The sequence below is a fragment of the Glycine max genome, chromosome 4 (genome assembly GCF_000004515.6).
Source record: "Glycine max cultivar Williams 82 chromosome 4, Glycine_max_v4.0, whole genome shotgun sequence".
NCBI lineage: Eukaryota > Viridiplantae > Streptophyta > Magnoliopsida > Fabales > Fabaceae > Glycine > Glycine max.
In genome coordinates this window covers 33,145,584-33,166,859 of record NC_016091.4, presented here as the reverse complement: position 1 = coordinate 33,166,859, position 21,276 = coordinate 33,145,584, and the positions used below count along the sequence as shown (strand labels likewise).

The 21,276-nt window shown below is 36.2% G+C and overlaps 1 protein-coding gene and 1 pseudogene across 1 annotated transcript; both read left to right on the top strand.

The window, feature by feature from the left end:
* The first annotated feature begins 738 nt into the window (after positions 1 to 738).
* On the top strand, positions 739 to 1,395 carry LOC102669301 (uncharacterized). The gene has a single exon (XM_006579148.1). The coding sequence runs from the start codon at positions 739 to 741 to the stop codon at positions 1,393 to 1,395; it is 657 nt and encodes a 218-aa protein (XP_006579211.1).
* A 19,404-nt stretch (positions 1,396 to 20,799) lies between these two features.
* The window catches only part of LOC106798556 (protein ALTERED XYLOGLUCAN 4-like), a 2,398-nt pseudogene continuing 1,921 nt past the window's right edge, over positions 20,800 to 21,276 (top strand).

The following is a 21,276-nucleotide window of genomic DNA, read 5'->3' as shown; positions in this document are numbered from 1 at the left end:
GTATCAGATTAGTGGAGGAGGGATGCTGCTAATTACTTAAACTGCACCCTGTTATCTTTTCCTTTTACATATCTTGGCATACCTATAGGGGCTAATCCGAGGCGAGCACAAATGTGGAATAACATTATCCACAAATATGAGAGGAAATTGGCAAGATGGAAACAAAGATACATCTCATGTGGAGGGAGAGTGACATTAATTAAGGCTGCCCTAACATCTATTCCAATCTATTTCTTGTCTTTTTTCAGGATTCCAAAATCAGTGGAGGAAAGGCTCAAAAGGATACAACGGAGATTCTTGTGGGGTGGAGGATTAGAGCAAAAAAGAATTGCTTGGATTAAATGGGACCAAGTCTGTATGCCAAAGGAAAAAGGTGGGCTGGGTATTAAGGATATTCGTATCTTTAATCTTGCTTTACTAGGCAAATGGAAATGGAATTATATGCAAGAGAAGGGAGAAATCTGGTCCAGAGTGTTGGATTCAAAATATGGGGGATGGAGGAGCTTATATGAAGAAGGAAGGATAGGGCATCAATCATTATGGTGGAAAGATTTAAAACAAACTGTTAATTCAGCACAGCATGGAGACATAGTTCACAGCAAAATGAGGTGGAAAATTGTAGGGGGAGATAAGGTCAGGCTTTGGGAAGATAAATGGAACCAGCAGTAGCAATCTCTAGCCGAGAGGTATCCTAGACTGTACCAAATATCTTAACAGCAAAATCAGACCATTAGATAGATGGGACAGTACATGCAGTCAGGTTGGGAATGGCAGTTTATGTGGAGAAGATCGCTGTTTGAAAATGAAATTGAATCAGTAGTCAACTTCTTAAAGGATATTGAAGGTATACACATTCAGCAGCAAGGAACAGATGAATGGGAATGGTTAGGTGATCAAACAAGGACTTATTCCACCTGCAGCGCCTACAATCTGGTTATGGAAGCTTCTAAAGGAGGTCAACAACAGGATTGGTGTAAGGAACTATGGAGGATTAAACTTCCTAGCAAAATAACAGTTTTTGCTTGGAGGTTAATAGAAGATAGGCTACCAACCAAGATGAATTTACATAGGAGACATGTGCAACTGCAGGATCTGCGATGTCCTTTCTGTAGAGAAGCTGTAGAGGAGGCATCTCATTTGTTCTTCCATTGCATCTTCATCCAACCAATTTGGTGGGCATCGATGTCTTGGCTGAACTATCATACTGCCTTTCCTCTTGGGCCTAAACAAAATTTTCTACAGCATATCTTCACTGAGGTAAAAGGATTAAAGATTAAGAGATGGAGATATTGGTGGATGGCGGTCACATGGGCTATATGGAAACTCAGAAACAGAATTCTGTTTTCGAATGCAGAATTTGATGCTAACAGATTGTTTGATGAGGCTGTTTTCTAGACTTGGAGTAGGCTTAGACATTTTGAAAAACATTTCTCAACTCATCTAAACCAATGGGCAAGCAATATTAGTCAAGGTTTTTTCTTGTAATGGGTGTTACATTTAGAACAAAGCTATGTTCTCCTTGTATCTAGAATCCCTTTGTTTCGGTATCTAGATATCAGGTTGTATAGCCCTATGTACTAGTACCTTTGGTACTTTTGAATTATATATATAATATACTTAGTTTTGCTGATAAAAAAAAGGTAATAATGGGAGGAGCAACAGCAATAACCCAGGAGGAATGTTTTGTCAAATTATGGAGCATAAAGGTTCCAAGAAAAATAGCAATCTTTGCACGGAGACTAATTAGAAATAGACTTCCGACAAGACAGAGTTTGCAGCGGAGGCAAGTGCAGGTTGCTGACACGTCATGCCAATTTTGCAGGGACAGTGAGGATGATGCAATTTTCATTCTTTGGACCTGGCTTAGGAACTTTGAGAAAGACTTCACAGAACATTTTAATCACTGGTGCAGTAGTATTAGACAAGCTTTTCTGTACTAGTAGAGGATACAATTTTGGCTACTAGTTTTGTACTTTTCTTAGGTTTCTATAGAGTGGTCCTCTAATCTGGCAGATGCCTTTATGTGATTAGAAAGGGAATGTACTGGCTGAGACCTCTTCCAAGAGGTGCAACACATATGTACTTAAGTCAGGGGTTGTAGCTGGTACTTAATTCATCTTGTGTACCAGCTATGTTCAAAATATATTTGTACTCACAGTACCTCTGGTACTCTTTCATCTATCTAATACATATCTATTTTTGCTGAGCAAAAAAAAATTATCTTTGCTGATAAAAAAAAAACAAAAATAAGTACACTGCCCCTAAAATACCAACATTATACTCACTACTGTTCAGCTTGCCATAATTTATATAAAAAACAATATAATCCTCATACAAATACAATCATGCAAGCATATTTCAAAACTTAAAATAGGAATAAACAACTCTGAACAAATTAACTTATGTAGACTTGGCAAATTTGTTTTCACTAATATTAGTAGGTCATCACCACTGCAGTAGAATTTAAGTTAAATTTAGATAAGTACCTTACGAAGAGGCCAGCTACCTTGTCACACCTAATAAGTTACAATTGAAGAAATTTCTGCATGTATAATTGAACAAATTTGTTATCAAACTTTTGTGTGTGTGTGTGTGTGTGTGTGTGTGTGTGTTTGTATGATGAGTGTGTGTGTGTGTGTGATGAGTGTGTGTGTCTTTGTGTGTTATGTTTCTAATTTAAAGTTCTAAGCTGTTTATTTTGTCTCAGGATGATGATGATAACATTGTTCTCCATATAGCAGCAGAAACAGCAAAAATGATACGTGAAAATCTTGATTAGCTCATTGTATGCTTGGGAATCCTAATGTTGATGTATTAGTCAGAAACTGCTGCCAAGTTGCAGCTCTGTGCACTCATTGTCATTAGATTTTGATAATTTATATCACTTGCAAAGCATGACAGCAAGTTTTCTTTTGGATTGAATTTCCTTTAATTTCTATATTAGTAACACTGGAGGTGAAGTAAAAAACAGTAATCAATTACCAGGACAGAAGAATTTATCAGCCAATTTCTCAAAGGGGGTCCTGTCGTTGTAAATATACATGCATCATTATCAACACAAGCATAAGATTGTTGTGTGTTTTTTTTATCAGCCAAAAATATAATATATTCATTAATAAGTACCAGAGGTACTAAATTGATACATATTTGTATAAGTACGAATCATAGTTGATTCTCTAACAAGCCTTGATATTATACAAGCTGAAAGAAAACTATGGAGCTGGGTAGCAGGAAATTTTTAAAATGAATATTCTGTCTTATAACATTAGAGGGCTTGGTAGAGGTATAAAGTGGGCCTCTATTAGGAGATTGGTTGGGAAACACAAGATAGACCTCCTCTGTTTGCAAGAAACAAAGAGGGACTCTTTGGATAAGGCACTGTGCCAGACTTTGTGGGGTCAATCAGACTTTGAATGGGAATGGGTCCCTGCTGTGAATACTGCTGGGGGTTTATTGTGTATCTGGAACAATAATAATTTCCAGGTTGAGGTCAAAACTGCTGAAAGGGGATTCATTATGTTGGAGGGGGTTTGGATGGCAGAAATGCAGAGAGTCGTGGTGGCCAACATTTATGCTCCTTGTGAGATAGAAAGCAAAAGACAATTGTGGGAGAAGCTGTACTCAAGGAAGAGCCAGTCCCAAATTCAGTCTTGGTGCCTGGTGGGAGACTTTAATTGCATTAGACACCCAGCAGAAAGATTGGGAAGTAGACACTCCAATTCAGAAGCTAACCTTATAGCTAAATTTAATGATTGGTTGGCTGAAATGGAGATAGATGATATCCCTTGTGTGGGGAAGCCTTTCACTTGGGTTAGGCCTAATGGCTCTTGCAAGAGTAAGCTAGATAGAGTGTTAGTTTCTGATGACTAGCTATCTAAGTGGCCTGATAGCTCCCAGTTCAATCTTGAAAGGAACTATTCAGATCACTGCCCCATCCTAATGAATTCTAAATGCACTGATTGGGGCCCTAAGCCTTTTAGGGTCTTTGATGCTTGGCTGTCTAACAAGGACTACACTAAGGTGGTTAGGGATTGCTGGTCTGCAAATCATAGGCTAAAAATGCAAACTTCAGAACCTCAAACATAGGCTAAAAACCTGGAGCAGAGATAATTGTGGAGACCTAGGCAACAAGGTGAAGCAAACTCAGAAAAAGCTGAATGATCTGGAGGATTCTCTCACAGCTCACCCCTCTGAACAACAAATTCAACAGCTTAAAAAAACACAGTCTGACCTTTGGGAGCAGTCTTTTCTTCATTAATCAATAGTGAGACAGAAATCTAGAAGTAAGTGGATCAAACAGGATGATGGCAACACCTCTTACTTCTATAGAATTATTAACTTTAGCAGAAGAAGGAATGCCTTGAGGGGGCTGCATATTGATGGCAATTGGGTAGATAAACCTGTTGTGGTCAAGGCTGCAATTCTCCAGCACTTCCAAGCCAGATTTGCTGAACCTTCCTTGAACAGACCCAACCTAGATGGGGTTTCCTTTAATGTTCTGTCCAATAATCAGAGAGAAATGATGGTGGAACCTTTTAAAGAGGAGGAGATTTCTAGTGCTGTGTGGGCTTGTGGGAGTGACAAAAGCCCAGGGCCCGATGGCTTCAATTTCAGGTTCTTAAAGCATTTCTGGAATGAATTGAAGCCTGAATTCCTAAGGTTTTTCTCGGAATTTTATGTGAATGCAGTTTTCCCTAAGGGTCTCAACTCATCATTCATTGCCCTTATCCCTAAGATTAAGGATCCCCAACTTATTTCAGACCTATATCCCTTATTGGCTGTGTTTACAAAATTATTGCGAAAGTCCTATCAAATAGGCTAAGCAAGGTCATGAATCACTTAATAGATGAAAGGCAACTAGCCTTTGTTAAGGGCAGACAATTGCTTCATGGGGTTTTGATTGCAAATGAGGTTGTAGAGGAAAGTCCAGAAGCTATATACGGGTGGTTTAAGTAATCAATTGCTTTATCGGGTGACACCGTACCTCCTGCAGCTAATGAAAGTCCAGAAGCTAATGGAAATTTGAAGAAACCAGATGAAATAGACATCCAAGAGGCAGAGTCTCAATGGGAATTAGCAAAAAACATAAGAGTTCATACTGAGTTACAACAGCCAGCAGTCATCAGCAAGATAACGGAGATGGAAATCAGAGATAAGCAGGAGGTTGCAGAGATGGGAAAAAGACAAAGTGGAAAAAATATATTGATTCTATGGGATGCACTTAAGCAGATAAAACAACAAGACCCAGACTGTATATGGTGCTTTATGGGTGACTTCAACAATATAAGGCATCATTCTGAAAGAGAGGGTATATCACCTAGGGGAGCAGAAGCTAGTATTATCAGTGATTTCAACGAATGGATTGCCTTTTCTACTGGGTTAGCTTGGGATTTCTTTTGGAGGGCAACACTAGAGGTGCTTGTATTTCTTTTAATTCAGTACCACTTGTACTGCTTTGATTATCTTAATAATATAATATATTTTATGCCTTCCAAAAAACAAGGAAATACCTAATAGGACAAAGGGAAAAGTCATCTGAGCACATCATATATAATACTACTGATTTCTGCTGTGCAAAAAAAAAAAACCATACAAGAACAAAAAATGCTATTCAACAAATTGAGGCAGCTACTAGATTTTTAGAACATACAACAAAGATTCATATTCATCGACATTCAGTACATTGCTGGAAACGGAGAGCAGAACCTAATGGATACACAACAAGGAGTGCATACCTTTTGATGCAAGGAGAAGCAACTGAGGAAAATAGTGACCAGAACCTAATGGATACACAGCTTTCCAAGCAACACTACCTGCATTCGAAACCCTAGCTAGTAGTAGTAACTATTTAAGAAACTAACTAACAATCTTTAAGATGAAAGACCACAAACACCACGTACGCGAAAGCACAAACTTACAATGAAGACATGAAGCTTACCTCGAACACAACAGCGACAATGCCGGCGAGATTGTACCTCAGGTGAAATGTACCTCAGCAGACCACAAACACCACGTACTACCAGTCAAATGTACCTCAGGTGACCACCAATTCGCCAATCCTTGCACCAGAAACCAAAAAAGCTCCTTAGCTTAACCAAGGGTTCCAGAAACAGACCTAGCACGAAAGGGAGAACAACAGCCTTCGATAGAACAACACAGGTAGATGAAGCGTACCTGTCACGGTCTTCAGTGCAATGGAGAACAACAGCCTTCGATGTTTACAGTGCAATGGAGAAGAGAGCGCAAAAGGGTTCACAGAAAAGAAGAAAGCGAGAGAGGCTAGGGTAAACGGAGAAGAAAGGAGCGCGAGCGAAATAGGTCGTTTCAATAAATACAATTTAAAATGTAAGTTTAACATCGGTTTTCAATAAAACACCGATGTTAACAAATTGATGTCAATGTTAACATCGGTTCTCTTCAAAAAACCGATGTTAACTGATTATTGTTAACATCGGTTTTCTGAAAACCGATTTTAACGAATCGCCTATAACATCGGTTTTTTTCAAAACCGATGTTAACAAATTGACTCTAACATCGGTTTTATGAAAACCGATGTTAACGTCGCTTCGTTAACATCGGTTTTCTTGAAAACTGATGTTAGAGTCACTTCATTAACATCGGTTTTCATAAAACCGATGTTAAGAAATACACATTATTTACAATTATGCCACCGCGTTTACGTTAACATCGGTTTTTGACAAAACCGATGTTAATCCGCCGATGTTAAATCAGCTTTTTCTAGTAGTGAGACCCTGAGGAGGACCCAGAGGAGTTACCTCCTGAGCCTGCTGTGGATGCTCTTGACTTTCCAGAGGATGATGAGGACCCACTCCCTGATGTGGATTCTCCAGAGGATGTCATGTCAGCATCTGAGACAGACTCTACGGAGGAGAGCAGCCCTGGAGGGACGGCGAATAGTGGAGACTCTTCATCATAGTAGACGGCTCCTTAGACTAGGTTTACATAATTTTTGTGGGTGAGTGTATCTAGTTCGGATTACTAGGTTTACTCTTTTGATTTTTGGGGTGGGTAGACCTATTGTATAGAAATTTTGATGATTGTATATATGTGGCTGAAGCTACCACAGTTGATACCTTTGCTCTGGATGTCACTATGTATTTTGCAAACTCCCATATTTTGGACAGTTTTAGATGATGAATGTAATTATGTTTAATCTTGTTATTTGAAAAGAAAGTGTTAACAAATTTTATTGAAAAGAGTTCATCGACCACATTTTATTATTTTTCACGTGACGACCTAAAATAATGGCTGGCATATTTTTCTTTTTGAAAGAGCAAAATAGTTTAGAGGTTATGAGTGATTAGAAAGAAATGACTCTGAATAGAGTTGTGAACTGGCCATTCAGGACTCTATAGTGATAATTTTCCTTCTGAACTTAATTACTGTGAAAAGGAGAGAGAAACGAAAAAGAAAAAGAAAAAAAATTCCCATGGTTTTTGCTATTTAATTTATTGCTATTAAACCAATCATTATTTAGGGACGCCACACAAAACACAGGACTCCTCAATTGTTCTCAAAATAATTTTATCTCATCGCGCTTGTGATTAAACTCGTCGGGTCCCCACAGTGGTTCTCATCACAATACTCATCGTGCATTAACTCATCACCTTTAAAGGGTTTCCCAGTCGTGTGATTGTATAGTTCATAGCTCATAACTCAATGCACACAACATCTCAGTACACATGTATATTACAATTCAATACATACACTCAATCTCAGTCACAATGGTATAATTCTAAAGCAACATGTTATCACATGTCATGAATTATATACACATCACACAATATTAATATATAAATGGCACATACATAGACTTTACCTATGAACTATACAATACACACAATCACTCAATTGTTTTCAAAATCATTTTAACTCGTCGTGCCTTAAAGTAATTCAACTCGTCGGGTTCCCACACAATACTCGTCGTGCAAAAACTCATCACCCTTAAAGGGTCTTACAATTGTGTGATTACACAGTTCATAGCTCACAGCTCAATACATACAATATCTCAATACACGTGTAACTCACAATTTATCACATATTCAATTTATCACTTACTCACATTTTCAATCACAATTTCATGATTCCAATATAATAATCTCATAATTATAATCATAATGATGAATTACAATACAATAAACATCCTAAAATGAACTCCAATTTGATCCCCTAAGGATCTTTACACATGTTCATTCTAACCCTAATTGTGATAAACTCATCCCTTACCTCTAAGCGGGCTCGCATGTGTAGTTTGGCTATGATAGCGACGTCTCTAGCGGTTTCCTAAGATTTCTCAAGTTTTTTCTCTGTTTTCTCTATTAGGGTTTCAAAGCGTTTGAGAGAAGGAGAAGGGATTGGAGCCTTTAGTTCATTGTCTGCGTGCGAAGATAATTTCTCCCTCCACAGGCATTATTTTCCGAATCCCAACAATGAAGATGTGCATAAATGCATTTTGAACCTGGTGTCTAAGTTCCACGATGATCCAATTATTAACAAGTCCAGGATCGTAGTTTTATTGGGATAGGTTTAGGTGTATGCAGGAAAAATAAAGAGCTATGTGCGAGACACATTCTCATCACTGTAGACATTATTTCAGAAATTCCAATGGCAGGTATGTGTGAGAATAAGTTTCGAATATGGTGTTCAAATTTCACGACGATCCAACGGTTAACGAGTCCGAGATTGTGGTTTTATTGAGAAAGGTTTAGGTGTATACGAAAAAAAAAAGAGGATTTTGAGAGATAAAAAAAAAAAAAAAGAGAAGATGAAATTGAGAGGAAGAGATAGTGTATAAATGTAAAAATTGACCTAATATGTCTTTTTATAACTAGAGTACTCTTAGCCTATTATTTACTCTGTTTTTCTTTATTTTTATTATTTTATAAACATGAACTCTATTTTATTCCCGATCAAAAGAATAAATAAAACATCCTTTTTATTTTCCTTCAAACCATTATTTAATTAATAAAATTATTTTTCCTTATTTATTTGATTATAAAAACCTCATTATTATTTCAAAAACTCTATTTATTTTTAAATAAAATCTGTTTTAATTTATTTTACATAAAAATTGGGTGTTACAAATAACTCTCTCTATATATATAACACACTTTTCTAACATAGGTTATTGTTAAATAAAATTTGTTGAAAATTATAAAATCGGGAGAGAGGACTACATAAAAAGTGAGACCAATAAAAAAAATCTTGATTTTTGATAAGTTCAATCTTAATCAAAGGTTGAAAAAAGTATGTGGCAAACCATTTTGTAAAATAAATAATCTAATGTGGAGAAAGAAAATATATTCTAAAAGGAAGCCAAAAGTTAAAAAAAAAATATGAAGTAAGAAAAATGAAAACAATGAACTAAATAAATTAATGTGAAGAAACAAAAAATGTGTGTAAGATATATATTATATATGACAATTATCCTCTAGGATTTGGATCTTATTATTTGAAATTAAACATTCTGTAATGGATAAAAATATCTCACTTTTGAGTAAGATATATATTTTCCATAGTCATACAAAGTGCACATGTGACTTTCATAGTGATGATGGAGTTTTCTTCTCAAGTATCATTTATTCCATTGAGCATGTTTGGTAGATCGACTTATTTATACAACAGCAAAATGCCTGTACATGGCCCTTCCGCGGAATGAAGCTATGTCTATATTATTATTTATCGATCCCTAGCTTGAAAGATGGATGATCATCTCTATAGGCAGTGCGATACAAGCTTACATATACAGCTTTTAACATAACTGCTTTTTACCGACTTGCAGAGAGAAAGTGAATCGATAGTGCTTGTTAAATAGTTCTCCTCTAAAGACTCAAGTCCTTAATTTACTGCAAAGCTAGCAATGCAGGTTGCTGCTGCACGCAAGTTCAAACTGGGAGATCATACAGATGTTGCTTAAGCCCTATTCTACCACTACTACTATATGGCCTATACGAGCGTCTTTCTGTGCATGCATGACAATGACGGCTAACTACTCAAATCATGATCTTAAAATCTACTTTCAACCCACTTCTGAGTTGACAAAAGGTGTATTTAAATATATGGGTTGTCGTAAGTACAGACCAGACCACAGCTTAAGACGACAGATATAGCTAGCTACTAGATATCTTTCATGGGTAATAAATTTGGAATGTGGGGGGATTACGCTATGCCACCCAATTTGGTCTACTAAGCAAATTCAATGCTATTCTTCTGCCTATAGTATGTGGAAGTGCGGAGCACGAAATGGCTTACATATCGAAGTTAGCAAAATTAAATGTTGAGATTTTTTTTCTTGTCTTAAATATATTTTTTTCACTAATTCACCCCTTATCATGAAAGTATCATAGGTAATGTAGCACCCTAAATTGCTAATAAAAGTTAATTCAATTGATAAGAAATGAACTCATATCTCATATGAATGTAGATTTGATTCTTTTTGTCAATATGAAAATATTGTTAATGGATAATTTCTAAGTATATATATAAGTGTTCTTTAAGCCTTGAAGTATGTCCTAAGTTTAGTAAGTCCTCGAGACTCAATTCACATAAATTTTTTCGTACAAAAAAAAATGTAACACCCTAAATTGGGGCTCACATATATACATAAAATAACTCTTCTTACTTACAAAAATATCTCAATTAAATTAATTCTCATAAAGTCTCACAAGTATAATGAAGTCATACAAGAAAACTTGCGAAAAATTTAAAACTTTTTAACTAAACAATTAGAATCTTCATTTTACTTAATATTTCCTCTGGACTATATATAAACAAAAAAGTGATATTATATGTTAGACTTAAATATAAGCAAATTTAACTAATTTTATTCTATTTAATGTTATCCTTCTTAAAACATTCTTCATTTAGTTCTAATTCTATTTACAATTACTCCTTTTTATTTATGATAGTAAGTTTCAATGAAGGATATTTTTGAAATAACCTTATGTTATGCTTGAGAATAGTAAAATTAAATTATGTAAGCTGAATTTCTTAATTAATGAAAAATTAACTATTTTTGTTTATATATGAGTCCAAAAGAATTACATCTTATGTGAGTTTAAAATAGTTCATCACTAATAATTTCACAAAACATCATTTTCATTTGAACTTAAACACTTTGAGAAATAAACATAAATTGTGTTGCGTCACTCATAAAATTATCATTAAGAGTACATTCATTTAATGGGATAATTCAATTTATGAGGTGACATGTACATAGTAAATTGCTAAAGCATTACATTAGTAAAAAATATCAGTTAATAATAAAGGTCAAATCATTAGATTTCAATAATGCACATTTACAGAGATATTTTAAATGAATGAATTGAATGAGATAAAGAAAAGAAAATATTAATCCCTACTCTACCCCCATTTTACATGAAAAGGATAAGACTCACAGTAGTGAGCTGATCAATAACAACAATATAAACTCATCCCAATTAAAAACACGAGGCATGTTCGGCCACGCACGTTTGCACCCACAACACTTTTCATAGTTCCTCCAGACCATCTCCATCACTCACACAAAACCATCCTTCATGCAAGATGAAAAAGAAAATACCTGAATATCCTCCCATATCAATTCCTTATGAGCGGCATGCACTTGCTTCCAATTCTTGTATGCCACGTCGACCTTATCACGAGCTTCCGATTCTTAATTTCTTCTTATGGGGACCGTCAATCTTCCTGGTCGTAGGATCGACGTGGACCACCGGTCTGTCTGCCCCAATTGGTCTAGTTGCCAATGATCTTAGCCGTGTGGCTTTTCTTGTCTGCTTCAAGGTAGACGACGACTGTGATGCTGCTTCAGTAGGAGAAGGAAGAGGAGGAGGAAGAGAAGAGGGTGGAGTAGCCATCAGCCTGTAAAGAAAAAAATTTAGTTAATTAACATTATCAAAAAACTGAATCAGTTATGTAAATGAATGGACTGAAATGAAATACATAATAAGAAAATTACATTAGACGATGTTAATTAATTCTCCTTCATCATGACCATTACGATTAGCAAGAACGTCATCAAGTTCTTCTTCTCCGACGATGTTAGGCGACATTTGTGTGGACAAAGGACTAACATAAGTATTAATGTATGAATCATCATCTTCTACATTAACACCAATTGTTTTCCCGTGTAGAACCACTGACCACCTTTCATCACAAGGGTCTTGAACATAAAATACTTGTTTAAATTGTTCTACCATGATGAAAGGGTCATTCTGGTAAGCTACTTTCTTTAGATTTACAAACGTAAATCCTACATCATTGGTCCGCACGCTGGTGTTGCTGTCAACCCATTTACATTTGAAAACACAAAACAGTAAATTTGACATAGTTAAGCTCCCAAATTTCTTCAATGAACCCAAAGTAAGGGATGGAAGCTACACAGGGATTGTCATCATGTACACTGGCGAAGTGTTGAGATTCAACCCTTAGGGTGACCCCACTGTTTTGCATTGTACTTTTCTCATCTTGTGCTTTTGTATAAAAGGAATACTTGTTTATGTTGTATCCTTGCCAAGTTATAACATTTCTTTTAGGTCCATCTACTAGCTTTCTTAACGTTTCAGAAGCATTTTCATCAGCAAAGATTGTATCTTTAAACCAATCAAGGAAAGTCTTGTTATGCTTTTTCAAAACCCAGATCTTCAATATTTTTGGATTACTTTCTTTCACTAAACCTTCATGCTGAAGTATGTATGGCAAAACTTCATTAATGTTATTCAACACATACAAGTGAGCTTGTAACAAATCTTCTACACTTGGAGTGATAACATGCGGTCCTCTTGAACCCTTACTGCCCACTCTATTGTCATGTCGAGACTCAAGAAGCCCAATATGTTTAACCTTTTCAATGTACTCTAAACAAAATTCAATGGCTTCTTCTGCAATGTACCTTTCAACAATAGATGCTTCCGGACGATGTAGATTCTTCGTATACCCTTTTAAGATCTTCATGTATAGCTCAACTAGGTACATCCACCGCAAAAAAATAGGACCACAACATTTGATTTCTTTGACCAGATGAACAATTAAGTGAACCATGATGTCAAAGAAAGCAAGAGGAAAATACATCTCCAACTGGCACAGTATAATAGTAGCCTTGTTTTCTAGCTCATCTAACTTCACAGGATCAATGAATTTGTTACATATGGCATTGAAGAAAAAGAACAAACAGTTATGGCTAACCTGAATTTGTTAGGAAAAATGTCTCATATGGCCACGACTAACAATTGTTGCATCAACACGTGAAAATCGTGAGACTTTAACCCTACCAACTTAAGATCCTTCAACTGCACAAGACTCTTAATATTTGAAGAGTATCCTTGTGGGACTTTGACCCAGCACAAACACTGACAAAAACTGATCTTTTCCTTTCTTGACAAAGTATGACAAGCTGGAGGAAAGTATATTTTTTTACCATCAGACCTTGGATGCAACTGCGATCGTATACCCATCTCAGCTAAATCTTGACGGGTATTCAAACCATCTTTCGTCTTGCCTTGAATGTTAAGGAATGTCCCAATGATACTATCACATACATTTTTCTCCACATGCATAACATCAATACAATGTCTAATATCTAGATTAGACCAATACGGAAGATCAAAGAAAATCGACCTCTTCTTCCATATACATGTCTTACTTCTTTTCCTTCTTTTGGGTCTTTCCAAATATAGTATTCAAGTGTTGAACCCGCTGGAAGACCTGCTCACCAATCAACGGTATCGACGCAGTTTCGTGCTCTTGACTTCCATTAAATGCTTTTTTCAATCGCCTGTAAGGGTGATGAGGTTTTAGAAAACACTGATGCCTAGTATAGACTGTTTTTCTACCATGTTTCAGTTGTATATAACTTGTGTCTTCTTCATAGATGGGGCATGCATGATGACCCTTAACATTGTAACTGCTCATATTCCCATATGCTGGAAAGTCATTAATGGTACAAAAAAACATTGCACAGATTTGAAAAGTCTCATTCTGAAACCCATCAAACACTAAAACCCCCTCGTCCCACAACTTTGTTAGGTCTTCAATCAACAGACTTAGATAAACATCAACGTCATTTCCTGGCTGTCTTGGGCTCGATATCATCATAGACAACATCATGTATTTTCGCTTCATGCACAACCATGGAGGAAAATTGTAAATTACTAGTAGAACTGGCCATGAATTGTGTTGAGTGCTTAAATTTCCATATGGATTCATTCCATCATTGGCTAGTCCAAGCCTAAGATTTCTTGCCTCTTTGCCGAAATCCGAAAACAAACGATCTATTTTCTTGCACTACGAGCAATCAATCAGATGATGAACCATTCCATCGCAGTTTCTCCCATTTGCATGCCATGTAAGGTCTTTAGCGTCGTCTCCATTAGCAAAAAGATGCTTAATCCTTGGAACGATCGATAGATACCACAACACCTTTGCTGGGGGGGGCCTTCTTTGAGTTTTCATCACTACTATGATCCTCATCATCCTTGACTTTGTACCGTGATACCCCACACCTAGGGCATTTGGACAATTCTTCAAATTCATGTCTGTACAATATGCAATAATTCAGGCAAGCATGAATCTTTTGATACTCCATACCTATCGGACACAGTATCTTCTTCGCTTGATAATAACTTTTAGGCAACGTGTTTTCCTCTGGAAGCATATCGTGCACTACTTGAAGTAGTGAACTAAAGCTTTTGTCACTCCACCCATATTTGGCCTTCACATTAACCAGACTTAACACCGTCGACAACAGTGTCAAGGAATTCTTGCACCCTGGATACAAAGGCTTCTTTGAATCACTTTGCAATGTATCATACATAGGGGCATGTGCTTGCTGAAAAGACTCTTGTCCAAGGTCATGAATCATATCCTCCAAGTGATCTCTCATTTCTACATCTAACGGTTCAGATTGGGACCCACTCTGCATGTCTGTCAATTCACCATGTCATATCCATGTGGTGTAATTCTTCTTAATTCCATCACACAATAGATGCTCCAGTATGTCATCTAGTATTTGTCGTCTTCCGTTCAAACAATTGATGCAAGGACATCTAAAAATGCATTGTACCAAAATTTCATCAAATTAAACAAAATAATGTTAACCTTAACACATGAATCTACCATAAAAATATCAGTCTCTCCAAAATGTCCAAACGGATAATTCAAGATTGAATACAATGATTAATGTAAACTGTCTACAAGAATCATTGCATTCAGTCTCAAACGAGAATCTAAGGTTCACTCATGATAAACATTAATTATATACAAAACAATAGTCATTAATGATGCAAGCTCCATTGGAGCTTGTAGGCCTAGGATCTTCTTCATCAATGGATTCCTTTGCTTCTTGGAAGATAAATGGCAGCGGAATGGAGAAGGAAGAGAGAGAGGAGACGCCACTTCAAGGAGAAGATGAGTCTAGAAGAAGCTCACCACCATAGGAGGCCATGGATAAGAGCTTGGAGGAAGAAGGAGATGAATGAAGGGAGAGGTAGAGAAGAGCACGAAATTTTGTGCTCAAAAAGAGCTCTGAAATCTGAAGTTAATATTCAAATGATCAAAGTTGAAAAAAATGCACACACATGACCTCTATTTATAGCCTAAGTGTCACACTAAATTGGAGGGAAATTCAAATTTCACTTGAATTTGAAATTGAATTTATGGAGCCAAACTTTGGAGCCAAAATTTCACTAATTATGATTAGTGAATTTTAGTTATGGTTTAGCCCACTAATCCAAGATCAATTCTAAGATTCTCCACTAAGTGTGCTTAGGTGTCATGAGGCATGAAAAGCATGAAGGACATGCACAAAGTGTGACTATATGATGTGGCAATGGGGTGTAGTAAGCAAATGCTCACCTCCCCCTCTAAAATTTATTTGGATTGGGCTTCTACCAATTCAATTAAATTTATTTCCAACCACACACATCAAATATCCACTTAGTGCATGTGAAATTACAAAACTACCCCTAATACAAAAACTAGTCTAGGTGCCCGAAAATACAAGGGCTGAAAAATCCTATATTCCTAGGGTACCCTACCTACAATATGGAGCCCTAAATACAAGGACCAAATATAATGACATCCTAGTCTAATATGTACAAAGATAATTGGACCCAACCTTGGCCCATGGGCTCAGAAATCTACCCTAAGGTTCATGAGAACCCCAGGGCCTTCTTCAGCAGCTCTAGCCCAATCTTCTTGGAGCCTCTTGCTCATGGTTCTAGTGATTGGTCCCTTCCTAGGAAGGATTGCACCAATGAATCATATAAAACAACATAAAAATGGACTCTAACATAAACCAGGCCAAGAAAAGTATGTTTTGCATTCATACCTATGATAATGCTTAGTAACAATAGTCTCCAACAATGAATATCGTCAATGATGATGCAAACAACAAAATGATAAGTGTCTCCGAGCTTATGCTGCCACAAATAAGGATTCAATATGTTATTGCTCATTTTGTCATTAATACTAGTACTTAATTAACAACAAGTGTGAAATAATTAGTTTTATAATGTATGATTAAAAAGTCCGATAAGTCAATCATTGTTCCTATGTTTTGTTTCAGGAAACATCTACCAGTATAACACACCCTACACTACAAGCAAGAATGACACCTACTATGAGTTGGTAAAAGAAACCTTCCAAGGCCTCACCACATGTCAGGCAATGATGGGTCAGAATTATTATGCTCTTGTCAACATTGTAATTGGTGCTAAGCTCACAATTCCAATTTACGTGCTTGTCCAATTGAAAATCAGACAGCAAGAGGGATCACCTCTTTGCTGGTTTACTTGGTGAACTATGGTGACACTATTAAATCCATAGGAAGCTTATAAGAATTGGCCAAGGAAAGAAAGTAATGATAATTTTGTTACTGCATTTCACACCTCAACTTGATATTTTATCTCATACTCATTCTACATTAACTAAGATTCATTCATTTTCTATGTGGGAGCTATAATTTCTTTTTTGTTCCTATGCTCTTGTGTGCAGAAGAATGTCTTGCAGTGAGCTCTCAATTTCTTCACCCATGACCTAACTATTCCAACCCTTCCCCAACAAAAAGAATTTCAGAAACTGTGCCCTGTGCCATGTGCCTTGTGCAATTTCCTTAAATTTTATTCTTGACATACTGGTTTATTCAAGGTGAATCTTAATTGCAAAAAGATGCACACACACACACACACACACACACACACACACACACACACACACACACACGTGTGTGTGAGTGATAGCATATATCTTCTGCCACAATCAAAAAGCAATAATGCAATGCCATATAGCATGTGATTATGTAATGCTCTCAACATGGCATGCGTACACACACTTATCACTCTCATAAATTTAGTCACATTTTTTTATAATATAATAACATTATTATTAATTAAAAACAAAAAAAGATTAATTGTTTCAGTAGTTTATGATTACTGTAGGGTTTAATTTAACATTGGCTTTTGTGGTGTTTCATATTATCCTTGTGTTGTCTTTGTACTCAGGTGGTTGGAAATAGCCATAGTGCCACACACTTGCCTAAGAGAATGAACAATGACATCAAAAACAGAACACATGTCTTAAGAAAAGGTTAACTAAAATGGGAATTCACCCTATGACACACAAGCCAAAAAGTGACGCTCTTTTGTCTAGATAGTAGTTTATGACTAAATGATAATGTAAAAACTTTTTATAGTGTATATATTTTTTATTTTAGATAGTAGATAAAATACTGTAGGTTTTCTCTTATATGAATGAATGTAATGTACAGGGGAAATGACCTAAAAGGGAAAAAGCCTGACACTAAATCAATTTCCAATTGCACCATCTTTCAGAAGGCAGGAATAGGTAAGCTTAGAAATCAATTGCTAGACTGGTAGCACATAATGCACAACATGTATTTTAATTCCACGGCCGAAAATGGAACTTCAAGAACAGAAATCAAATACTTAATTAAATAAATGTAAAGGCAGTGTTCTTCTAAGGTACAAGGTACAAAAGTATGTTCAATAATATTCATCATGGCTTGGCGATATGCCCGTGGGTTGAGGCACAAGGCACATGTCTACTCTTAAAGTATAGTGTGTTGCGGGCTCTTGGTGTGGTATTCCCAGAAATGGAGTGTACCAGAAATAGACATTCTTCCGGCTTTAGCACAGTTGGGGAAACTATTTTACAGTATTAGAAAGCATGAACATGAATTTTTAATTTATTTTAGACAAAGCAATGCATGATGTCAATGATTAAACAATTCAAATTGACGGAGAATTAGTGAGTGTATAAAAAATATGCACTTTTCCAGTTTTAATGCAACTCAGGAAAGTATTTTACAATTAGAAAGCTTGAAGTTGGATTTTCAAATCTTAATAAGAACAAATATAGTGAATGCAAGTCTTAGTTTGGTATTTCTAAATTTCAGTATTTTTATAAAGTCCAGAGTGTTTGTGAGGAAGTGTAACTTCAACAATCGACAAAAATTTAAGATAATTAGAGAATATGGTTGTTCAAAAAAATTAGAGAAGCAACAGGAACAAGAATTAGGTTTTTATCTTTTGGCAGAATGTGCTAATGAGTTGACAAAACTACAGAAAAGATGCGTGTCCCTGTCATATAAATTTATGCATTTGCAAAAACAAAAAAGAAATACACTTCATTTACTTTTGATATTATTATCACCATATACAGATTTTAAAAGGGATCAATTGAAGGTTCAAGTGACCTCAAAGCTCACCCTAAGGCTAATGGGTGAACGACTGATCACTGAAAATAGATGGCATCGTTTCAATCTAGAATTGCCTCTTCTTTTTTATTATGACACTGACAGTGTGACTGCCAAGTTTAAGGGTGCTAAGCTATCAATTAAATTTGGAGAACTTTCACAGACTAAGCGTAAGGAAACATTAATAACTCCCCCATCACAAAAAATTGAACATCAAAAGCCAACCCTAGAAGATGTGTGAATTGTGATTGTTTGTGTTTTGTTGCAGTTGGTGACTTGAATCACTTCATCTTCGCAACCATGAGTGGTGTTACATGCTTTGATTGTTCATACTAGGCTTTGATTGTTTGAAAATACTGCATGATTGTTCATACTAGGCTTTGATTTGTTATTCCTCTCTTTTTCTTTTCATAACTTACAATGAATGACTCTTTCTTGTCTCATCACTTTCAACTTTTATTTATTTATTCCTTTTTCTCTTGTTTGTTCAATTCTTCCTTGGTATTGTTAGTCTCTGGTCGTTTGTTATTTATTTTACTTTTAATGTTTTCATGATGCTCATTTTGTTTGCACTATATTCATTAGCTCAAAATAAGGTTAATTTATAGAATATTCTTTTGAGTTTGCATATTAGAATTCAGTTGCACTATAGGACCTGCTTTTCAAACTGGGGTTTCAGTTTCTAAGTGGGTGCCTAGTGGTTTGCTTAATCTAGAAGATTTTATTATGAATTCAGCTCATGTGACTTAAAATAGACTTTTCTCGTTTCTGTTTTGATTTTCTTCCCTTATCTAATATACACAAACATGTTGTCCCACTTTTAGCTGTAGTTTTGTTAACTAAGCAACAATAATTCTATTGTGTATCTCAGTTGCATCCAAATCAAGTTTATCTAAGTTGTTGGACAATCAAAGCTATATGATTTTCAAACAATGCAGCAGCACCAGCAATCAATGCATTGCAGTTCACACACCTAAACTAGTATGAACGTGTCGCAACCTACCCTTCGGCGGGAGGGCGACGCAAGGGCTCACGGGTGCGTCTTCCATGGGAGGAAGATGCACGGAGTCGCCACCAACATTTATTCGAGAAAAACATCGGAAAAACCGAAAAGGTGTGGTCTACAAACTTTAAGTGTGAAAGGTTCAGGAGTTGTATTTACGCATAGGGAAGGTATTAGTACCCCACGCGTCCGTCACAAAGGACGGCAGCCTTTAATCGAGTGTGCAAAGATGTTTTCAATTTGTTTTATTTTCCCTTTTTTACGTTCTTATGTCTTTTTATGCCTTTTTGTATTTTTTATCTTTTTGTGGTCGACAAGGGTGTTTCCCTTGCTCCTACATATTCCTCAATTGTGATAAGGAAATCAGACCTATGTAGTTCTTTCAAAAGGGGCGAATCAAGTGATTCTTTTTACTTGGAAGGGGGTCATTTAAGACGCTGGACCTTAAAATAATCCATTTTACTTGGTGAGAAAGCTAAGGCGTTGGACCTCTAACCATCTCACGAGGTCGACAAAAGTGGGACTTTTTCTCCTACGTATCCTCCATCGAAGAGGAAATCAGACCTACGTAGTTTTCGCAAAAGCTGTAAAGTTACATGTTGATTTTATGCTTTTGAACAGTCCATGTTAATCGATAAAAGCAAAGAGGATCATTTAAGGCATTGGACCTTAAAATAGTTTTTAGTGATTTTTTGCAGACAAAGCTTGATTTGTGAGTTGATTTTAGCCTTAGTTTCACTTTGGTTATTAGTCAATTGATCCAAGGAAACTTCCAAAGAAAAACGTCCGATGGATTTTTTTGATTATTTTATTCAAAAATATTTTGATTATTTTATTATTATTTTGCCTTTTTTGGTTTAACCGAGATTACAGCGTGAATGATCGGTTAGATTTTATTTTAACAGTGATTAAACGAGATTACAACGCAAATGATCGGTTGAAATTCATTTTATCATTTATTAGGTGAGAAAACGGCCTAAATAAACGGTTAAAGCACGTTAAAAACGGAAGAAAAGAAAACTGAAAGTAAGCGAAATGAAAGTGAAAGTACACAAAACAAGTAGGGACCACTAAGGGTGCATAGAATGAATTGAAAGATTCGATTTCGGGAACTTACCGATTGAAGACCGAAGAACGACGAAGAACGAACGAAGAACGGTGAAGAACGATGAAGAATTTCCACAGAATCGCTTACGGAAGCGTTACGAAAGCACTTTGACTCGATTTTTTTTCACGAAATGTGTTTTTGACCAAAATAGCCGAAATGCATAGCTAAGGGATGATGAGTATTTTTTGAAACAGCCCCCCTCCCCTATTTATAGGGAAAAGGAGAGGTGTTTGCCGCCCAGAGACTTAATGAAGAAGATTTCTAAGCGCACCCGAATTACTAAGTTCACACCCTTTTTCGTATTTTACGGAAAAGTTACGGAAGCGTTTCGGATTTGATTTTCATCTTTTTTTTTCTCTTCCCTTTCATCAATGTTAAGTGAAATATGCTTACCCAAGGTTTTCAGAAATTTTACGGAAGCATTACGGAAGCCTC

Bases quoted from the DNA above. Each gene is read 5' to 3' on its own strand.
- LOC102669301 (XM_006579148.1), top strand. From the start codon at position 739: ATGGGACAGTACATGCAGTCAGGTTGGGAATGGCAGTTTATGTGGAGA.